We start from the raw sequence: 9,571 nt of genomic DNA, 5'->3' as shown, positions 1-9,571 counted from the left end.
TCCAGTAGTAGTACTCGAATAATTATTGGCATTGTGTCCGCACCAATTCCTCATCAGTCTTGACTTATTGCCTATTTTTAGCGTGCGATTTTCTTTTCAATTCGTTTCATTTCGGAGACGACATTAGTTTCTCGTGTGAAACGCTGACGTATGCGCGCCTCCAACTCTAATTGTTACGTCAATATCTCTGTCCGCGCCATTCAAGGGAGCGGAATCGTAAGAAGAAAAAAAAACAGAAGAAACGAATAGCAAATCAGATGACTTGATTGTTTATTCGTTCGGATAGTCATGCTTTTGTGTTGATTGCTTCTTCTTTATTTTCGTTCATACTTTCTGTCGCCTCTTATCATTTCTTCCTTTTCGTTTCGGATCTCGCGTCGTTCACAGTGCACATGCACACACTGTCAAATGCTATTGATTTTCTTCCATTCAGCTACTTCAAAATCGTCGGTTGATGCTCAATTTTTTATTTCTCTCCATCTCTTTTGCACGCGTGTCGTTCCTGGAATCGATCTATTTTGCACACGTTCGCGCTCGATTCTGATTGTTGAGAATGAATTAGTCGCATGTGCCGTGCACATTGTTCCAAACGCTCGGCTCGATTCATCCGCTACATGTAGATTCGATTAACGCAAACTGAATCAATTGAGTAAATATATTCATCAATATTTTTGCATATATTTATGCAGATGCTATGTACGATGTGCTACGACCCATTTCTTAGTAATACGTAATACTCAATTTTCTTCGTTTCATCGTGACAACGGAAAATCGCTTATTTCCAGTTGTGACAAAGTGGACGGGATAAATCATAGAAATTATTAGTTGAACAATGCGACGTAGAATAGTGACTATTGAAAGGAAACTATTCGCTTAGCGCATAAGGATAAACCGAATGATAACAGTAACTTGCGGCGGATCCATTTTCAATTACAGCGACAGCGAGTAGAAAAGAGAATAATTGCCGTTCATTTCTTGTTAATAGTAGCAAACACAACTGCTATTTGAATTGCAAATGAATGGAAGATTATTTGTCAGCATTGCACATTACCATTGTCAATTCATTGATCACAATTTATTCAATGTGTCGTTGTTTTTTTACTCCTCTTTCAAATGACCATTGTTATTCATCTTTTGCCAGATATCATCCATAGTTTGCTCTTGACTTTCCATGCGTCATCTCAAGGTGCGAGATGGTTATTACAATGCAATGTTTACGTTTTTATTTTAGAAAAAACAAAATTAGACGCATTTCTTCTTCAAAACATCGAACTACGCCAAAATTTGAGCCAAAAATAAATTCGATCATCACCGAAATTTCCATTCAAATTCAAATCAAATAGTCTATTGTTAGCACGCCATAAAAGTCGCTAGAAAAAAAAAACAATCCACAAAGCTAACAATTGCTTTGTAATAATTGGAAGATCCGAAACAAAACAAAATTAGTCGGTTGTTTTTCATTGAAAATGTTGTTTTTATTTTTGAGTTTGTTCTTTTTTTACGTTTTTCCCATTTTTTTATCGCCACTTTTTCTCTTTCTTTCTTACGTCCAATTTTCTTCGCTTGAATATATGAAATCCGATAAGAGCTGAAAAAAAAGAAAAAAAAGCCGCTGTTGTGATTTTAAAAAAAAAACGCAATTTGAGCTTAATTTCATTCCTTGTTTGCAACTTTTCTTTGTATATGTGTGTGTGTTTGTGTGCAAGAGTTTTTTTTTTCAGTTCAGTGGTGATTTGGAATATGATTTCATAGTATGGATTCATGATATAGGGGCTTCTGTTTGGAACACACCAAACCGTACAGCGATAATTTGCGACTATGAAATCGGTTAACTTTTCAATTCTATGGGCGCTGCCATATTGAAAATTTACGTGCGATATGGTGCACGCACTCAATAGTTCCACTTGAGCGCTGCCACATCGTCATTGACATCGAGTCAAATATTGTCAAATATAATAACATTGTTTATATAGGCTTTTATCGCAGTACGCACCAAACACATCGTGTGTAGTTTCGCAAAAGTAACAGCTTATTTGCATGTATTCATTTCCATTGCATCACCGTTTGTTGACAATAGCAACTCGTGCATACCGTATATACTCAACAGCACATTTTAGTGCACATTCTTAATATTACATTCTCATTTCTGTTCTATATTATTCGCAAACGACTGCGTCCCTCTCCCCGTTTGCCCGTCGAACGTTCGAACAACGTTCTGATGGTGCACGCAAACGGAAGCCCATTATCGATCCATATGCAGAAAATTTCGCAAACTCACTGATTAAACACGATTAAATCGCATATTTTCCGTGTAGATTGGCGATATTACATAAGAAGTCTGTATTGGAAAACAATTTGCTTCTGCAACAGCTGATCCAAATTGGTATTTGCATTGTTTCGTCTTTTTGAGGATGATGGAAATGACGCATTGCTTTGTGTGTGTGTGTGTGTGTGTGTGTGTGTGTGTGTGTGTATGCTTTTGGTTTCAGAAAAATCAATGCATTTCAATTTCCAAGACCCATCTATTTCAATTTGTATGATGGATTTTCAATGCAGGAAAATCTAATTGTTTCTAGCTTCATTCGACAATCGCAATGGAAATGATCTGTAAATAATAGACTAATTCGCATACATGTGGAATTTTCTTATTTGCCTAACATGTATTTTATTAATATTTCAAAATATTCATGCAAATGCACGTTTGAACCAGTACAAAGAGGTTCATTCCTCTCTTCTCACATTATTCATACCGTGCCGATTCAATCAACTTTATTTCTTTTCCCTCCAATTGCAATTGTTTATTTATTCGACCTTTGCAATGAAATTTTTTTAGAAATCTATCGAACATTTTTCTTTTGTTTCTTTTCGTTTCCATTCGAATCAATCATTCACAGTTTTCCCATCGTTATGATTGATTTTTAAAGAAACCTAGTTGTTTGAAGCGGTATATTTTGATCGTACACATTTTATGACTTCCATGAAACTGCACTTTAGCACATACAACAAATTGCGAATTAACGCTAATTTCTTACGCTACCCAACGAACAATTGTTAACGCAAATACATCCATTACCAAGCGTATGTAAACGGTTGAATTTGGGCCCGCATTTGGGTGTAGTTTCAGTCATTTTTAACGTCACAATGGAAGTAGAAAAAGAGCAGTAAAAACAAATCAATTAGAATGATATAAAAACGATTATGAATCAATATTCAATATTTTTATAAATAGTGATACTCACCTACAGGAATTATCCTGTACTCTACCTACATCTATATAGACTATAGACTATAGATAGCCATCGATATCTGGTATCGATGATGTCTGGGAGACTAAGACCTCAACCAACTCCAAATAACATACTGTTACATAAATTCTTTTGAAAAATAAAACATAAATTGCGGCTCTATTGATATTAATGAATGTTGAAGTTGACTCGGAATCGAGTTGGATACACGAGGTGTTGACGTGTGAACGCATCATGCAGCCGATGTCCAAAGAGTTCGCAATGCCCTGAAACAAAGAGAAAAAAAACACACACACATTACTATTGCATCAATTTCAATTCAATGAATAACATACCTCTGTACAAGATCAATTTTGCAGCTGAAATGTCACGTTGCCAAACTGTCTTCAGTACTGGAGAGTCGTCAACGGGGTCTTCGGGCACAAATTCATCTGTGTACTCGATGATACCGAGTTCAGCGTCGTGAATGATTACACCTCTGCGCTCTTCAACATTGTCATCCATACCGTTTGCCGCGTTTTGTTGCCAGTTTTTACGGTAGCAAATCACCTTAGACACAAAACCACGGGGTTGATTTGGATTCTGCACTGCTGCTTGTCGCATTGCTCGTCGCTCTGATCGCAACTTCCGCTTGCTCTTTGCCGCTACAATTTTCTCTGGTAGCTTCATTCCATCAGGCCAATCATCTTGATCGGGCATACACCATTCACACACCTTGACACGATCGTTCAATGTACTCAATGGAAATGGTTCGGAACATCTGGCACACAATCGTGATGATCTGGCTTCGTTCACAAATCGTATGACATTGCCTTCCATTTTCTTGAAACTCTTCATCAATTTCCGCACGCCCGGGCATCGAACGTGTTTCTTGATCTGTATTGGTGAATTTGCAGCTGGTTGGGAAGCTCCAATGTTAATGATGCATCGTTTGCGATTTGTCTGTTGAGCAACAACAAAAACATTCAATTTTTTCAAAAGAAACAAAAATTCAATCACAAATTCTTACCAGCATTGCGGCCACCTTGTCACTGACCCGATTGGACTCGATGTAATGATCAAAACTTAAACGTGTGTACTTTTCGGTTGTGTACACTGCAATGGCTTTCTTCATGATGGTGAATCGATGCCGTATGTAGTCACGCCAATTACTTCCTTTTGGTGATGGCATTCGGTCATATCGCGCTCGGTTGTTTCGATCACTCTCTTCGAACTGCCCAAAGGCACGAGTCCATCGCTCTCTCTTTTCCTTACGCACTCCTTCTCCGGTGCAATAATGATACTTCTTGCTGTTGATTGTGAAATTCATCTGTGAGATGGAAACAAAAATCGAACAATAAAAATTAAACAATGAAATGGATTCACATGACACAATCACAATAGAATGCATTCAATCGCTAACATACCTCTTTGCCATTATGAATTCGCTCTTTGTCATTATTAATTCATACCCCAATCAATGCCCAATTCATAGACATAGAAGCCATCAGAGTACCGTTTACGCACCAAACCATCTTCCACTAACTTGTCGACTACGGTTTTCTTCACTGAGTACAGAATCGATGCCGATACACCATCGCTGAGAATATGTTCGAATTTTTTGTTTGCTTTCAACACTCGATTGATTTTCTCCATGTTCAAAATCATATTGAAATAATACGCTTGATTTGATTTTAACGTGACGTCGCTTCCTGAGTGTTGCCGACCATATTCATCACGAGGAATGGTACCGGTTCCGCACATCATATGATACAAAACATCAGCGTCTATTCTCACTGCCTTTCGCGTGTGATGACAGATTGGGATGACCACCAAATTCTTGATGTTTGGTAACGCAATGACTTGCACGATGTTGTCGTGGTGTTGTTCAACCCAGTTGAGGTGTGTTTCGATTTCTGATTGCATGATCAACCACATTGGCAATGATGCAAACCATGTATCTTCGTCTTTGGTGAATTTGGCGATATCATCGTCAGTCGGTCCGCGAATATCTCGAACATAAAGCAGCAATCGATCTCGTTTGGCCAAGCGATCCGCATCACCTCTTGTTGCGTCATATCGTTTCATTGCCCATGACACTGCATTTGCCACATCTCGTTCATCGTATGTGTCCGGTAGGCGGTGGCGTACAAAGCAAATGTGCCGCCCGACGCAGATGCTGTGCCGCCCGACGCAGATGCCCAAAATGTCGCCCCAAAAATTACCTTTATTACTAAAATACAACATTTTTGCTCGCTTCGCTCGCAATTTTGCCGCCCCACGGCAAGTGCCGCCCGACGCAATTGCGTCGTTCGCGTCGTACTTTGCACGCCACCGCCGGTAGGCCACGAATCCGGTTAGTGTAGTTCTGTCTGAATGCCTTCAATCTCAAGAAATACCGCAATCGTTTCTGTGCATGTGTATCCAAATTCGTCTTCACATTACGGCCATATTGTTGGAACAAATATTTCATCATGTTGCCGAAGTAATCATTGTTTGGCCATGCGGAGCGATTCTCGGTGTCCACATTCTCAAAGCAATGCCGGAACCATGGATCCATAATGAAATTTTCTTCCTTGTAGCGCCGCAACACAGCAAAGAAGCAATTTTCGATGATGTGCATTCCATCGCCATCGTCGAAATATTCCCAATTGCCGGTGATGATGGCCTGTTCAGTGGCATCTCTGACTTTGTTGAGGAATAAAAGCGACGCCAATTCAGATATTTCGGTGCATTTTATGCTCGTTTTTGTGATCCATGGCAGAATACGATCACGATATTCCGGTCGAACGATACTAGCGGCGGCCAACTTGATTGCAAAGTATGCTTTCTCCTCCTTTTGCTTGCCATCTTCAACTTTCCGCGGTTTCGACCTATTGCCACGAATGGCATGTGCCCCAATCCTTTTTCTGCCCATTATTGAACCCTGAAAAAATAGAATGAAAACACAAAAATTACTTTAGAACGCACTAGAAATGATTTTTTGTTGCTTCTAAATTACTTAATTTGAATGAAAAACGAAAAAAAACGATCACTGTAAATCGAACAGTATTCACAACAAATGACTTGCCTTTCCAAATGCTCAAATCAATGTGAATGTGCAACCGGCATCAGTTTGACACATCAAGCTGAATTTGGTTGTGACATAAATACTGCACACACGTATCTGCACACTGTGTGTATGTGACAACTCTCTTCAACGCGCTAATTTTCGTGACGAAATTCGGATTTGACTGGTGTCGATGCAGAAACTCATGCGAAATATAATCTCATAACGGAACCAAAATAAACAAATACAACACCAAGCCATAGTAGCGAATGAGTCTGTTGTGTTGTGTGAAATGGAAGAGATGTGTCGGTTCTGCTGTTTCTTTCTAATTCACGCGCCCAAAACGAAATCAATACACAAATCGAATTTTTGTAAGATGTTTATTCAGTTCGTTCGGAACAGAGTTGTTTGGAATGGTTGTCATTTCAAATGTTTGAATTTGAAAGATGCTGGGTAGCGTTCCGAATATTCATACAGTTGGTTTACACTGAAATTTCAGTCGATTTTGACGGAAAAAAAAGACTAAAAACGTTACATCTTTTAACGTTAAAAATGACTAAATTGCGTTACATGAATGTTTCTTACGCTACTTAACCTATTATTTACCAGGTGCTAGAAAATTTGAATATTTTTTTATAAAAAATCGAACGCATGGTAAGTATAAGTTAAGAGCAATCTTAAGCTTAACGTAAGATTCCAAGCAAATCAGCTTCTAGTTGTGCATTCTCTGAGGAATAGAATTCTTTTTAGTTACGCAAAAATATTCATGAGTGAAAATTCATCGGCTCCGATAATATTCTCCGTATCAATCTCAATTTGTAATATCCAATTTTGATTGAAGCATTGATTGTTTTTGCATTTTTCTTTGATCTTCTATTTGAAATAAATAAAAAAAAAATGGAAGAGAAATGGAATTAGACTATTTCCCAGGCGTGTGAAATATGTTCGCGTATGGAAAAATACCAAAAAGAATTAAACACTAGAAAAAATGAAATTTCACTTTGAGTGATAAGAAATATCGTGATATGTTCGAACATTTCTTCTTTCTAGCATTCTAATAAAGGAAGATGTAGAGGACGGTGAAATATTATTGCGGAACTGGAATCTAATATTTCAAAATTGTTGAAGACTTTATGTCAATGATGGTTTGTCCACATATACCAATTTTTCATTATTAAAATAAGGAACAACATGATAAGATGATGTTGTTGATTCGAATTTCAATTTGTAATCATTGTACTGTAACGTATGATCATAAATCGTTATTCAAGTTTCAGTTGATTACGCAGATGAAAAAAGTTTGCCCATAAAAAAGCTTCAACGAATATGAAAATAAGCTTCATTCATACTGTATTTCATTCGATCGGTTACGAACATTGCTTAGCTTGTTTTCGTATTTGACAATCTTTACATGTCTAATGCTGGTGATTGGCCCTAACTGATTGAATCAATTTAGCACTTATCCCATTATTGATGACTATCAAATGGAATAACAGTAAGTAATTGTGTGTCACAAAGTTGGACTACAAGTGACTTTTCGGGTTGATGCTTCCACATACTTTTTTCAGAATGGGAAAGAATTGGATTAGACTTTTTTTCGGCATTTGAAAACAAAAAATTTATTTTGCGGCAAACAGTATTAAATGTTCTGTATGCAACTATACTCGCAAAACTCAGTGGGAGTTGCATTCAACTATGTTACTACTTCCATCACATCGTAGTCAATTCTGTATAGAAACTAAACCAAATTTGTTGACCTACCATGTAATCAACATGTTATTCGGAAAATTGTGAGAGTTAATACACTCGGAGATAATACATACGTGTTCAATCACAAAATGATATGCCATCTATTTGAACGGCTCGTATGCTTAGAGTTTGGAGCATTCAGTGCTTTGATCGATTAGAAACTTTGCTAAGTAGACGTTGAATCAATGTGTTTTTGTTTGTGCTTTTCTATAAGTTTAAAAAGCTTTAAGCTCTTGATTCGAATGCCTCAATTCATTTTGAAAATTGGTGTGATAAAACTTGGACAATTGCAAGACACAACTAGAATTGATCGTCACTTTGAATATGGATCAACGACATGTGCGGCACATGATGTGCCGTCTACTGAAATGGAAAATAATGGCCAACTATCTTAATTTTTGGAGGAGTTAAATTGCCCGTTACTCAATGACACTTCACTTAGTATCATCTAGTGTTCATCAATCATATCAATGTGTGTGTGTGTGTGTTGATCGGATACAGTAAGTGAATTGGTCAATGAGCGAATTTTATTGATCTCAAAACATTAAACTACACTTGAAGTGACACTTCAACTGATGTACGTAATTACAAACTGGATTTTAAAACAATATATTCATGAAAATCCAACGAATGGCATATCCATCACACGAATACACTTTAATGATTCAAGTTCAATCTGATGGATTCGTTGAAATGCTTTCAAATTCATTTCGTTTTCTACGAATTTCGCGAATTCCTATGAAGTGTACAAATTTGATTTCATTCGCGAAGAAAAACCGGAGAAAATAAAAAAAAATCGTTCTCAAGAGATATTAACAAGTTAATTTTGTTCCAAAGTTAGTATCGACAAAGTGGAAAATTTTTCAATTATTTCATTTGTATTAAAAACTGATCATTACGAAAATTGCTTGAATTCAATTCATTGAACTCGTATTCAATACATGTGTACGTCACTTAGATTTCAGACGACTAACTTGTTTCGTGCAAGTCGTTAAATGTGTGATATTTTAAAAAATGTTCGTTTTCATTTGAATGAATTCATTATAATATGATAAAACCGATAGCGATCAGTGGGATCATTTGTAACAAAACCGGTTGTAAATTGAATTCAAAAGCAATCTGTGAATAAATCAGAACTATTTCGATCGTCTCGTGAGTTTCTATCTAAAAACGGATACATGATGTACTAGTGCGAATTGAACCGAAATCATTATGGTATTATTACTTGAGGGGGAAAAAACGATTGCCTTGATCTTACAAGTATGTCTTGAAGAAGCTGTCTTTCTACTCTCATCTCTGGAAATTGACGAATGCAGAAAGTACATTCAGATTAATCAATTCAAAGTGATTCAATCACCCCGTCAAAATGCAATCGAGTGTTGTGCCCACCGTGTTTTCAATGAGTATTGTTGTTCTGCTTAGAGCACTTATGCAAAAAGCCTTCGCGTTGAAGTCCACTCTACAATGTAGGGATTAGCAGGAAATTGGCAAGCGAGAGAGAGAGAGAGAGAGAGAGAGAGAGAGAGAGAGAGAGAGAGAGAGAGAGAGA

The 9,571-nt window shown here is 37.3% G+C and overlaps 1 protein-coding gene across 4 annotated transcripts; it reads right to left on the bottom strand.

Annotated features, from left to right (window-relative positions):
• Positions 1-1,972: 1,972 nt before the first annotated feature.
• On the bottom strand, positions 1,973-6,851 carry LOC129577135 (uncharacterized). Of its 4 annotated transcripts, XM_055463625.1 has the most exons (6): positions 6,295-6,851; positions 4,652-6,150; positions 4,255-4,554; positions 3,581-4,187; positions 3,240-3,511; positions 1,973-3,033 (listed from the first exon to the last, which is right to left on the bottom strand). In XM_055463625.1, exons 3-5 carry the CDS (start codon positions 4,552-4,554, stop codon positions 3,414-3,416), a joined length of 1,005 nt encoding a protein of 334 aa, XP_055319600.1. In that variant the 5' UTR covers positions 4,652-6,150; positions 6,295-6,851; the 3' UTR covers positions 1,973-3,033; positions 3,240-3,413. The 4 variants fall into 4 exon arrangements, with proteins under 4 accessions (XP_055319600.1, XP_055319596.1, XP_055319597.1 ...); XM_055463621.1 differs by having other exon boundaries at positions 4,255-6,851; XM_055463622.1 differs by lacking the exon at positions 1,973-3,033 and having other exon boundaries at positions 3,239-3,511; positions 4,255-6,851.
• Positions 6,852-9,571: the final 2,720 nt, after the last annotated feature.

Source organism: Sitodiplosis mosellana, unplaced genomic scaffold (genome assembly GCF_009176505.1).
Source record: "Sitodiplosis mosellana isolate CC-2019 unplaced genomic scaffold, AAFC_SMos_1.0 Smas_scaffold_6197, whole genome shotgun sequence".
NCBI classification, from domain to species: domain Eukaryota; kingdom Metazoa; phylum Arthropoda; class Insecta; order Diptera; family Cecidomyiidae; genus Sitodiplosis; species Sitodiplosis mosellana.
This window is presented reverse-complemented; position numbering and strand designations above follow the sequence as displayed.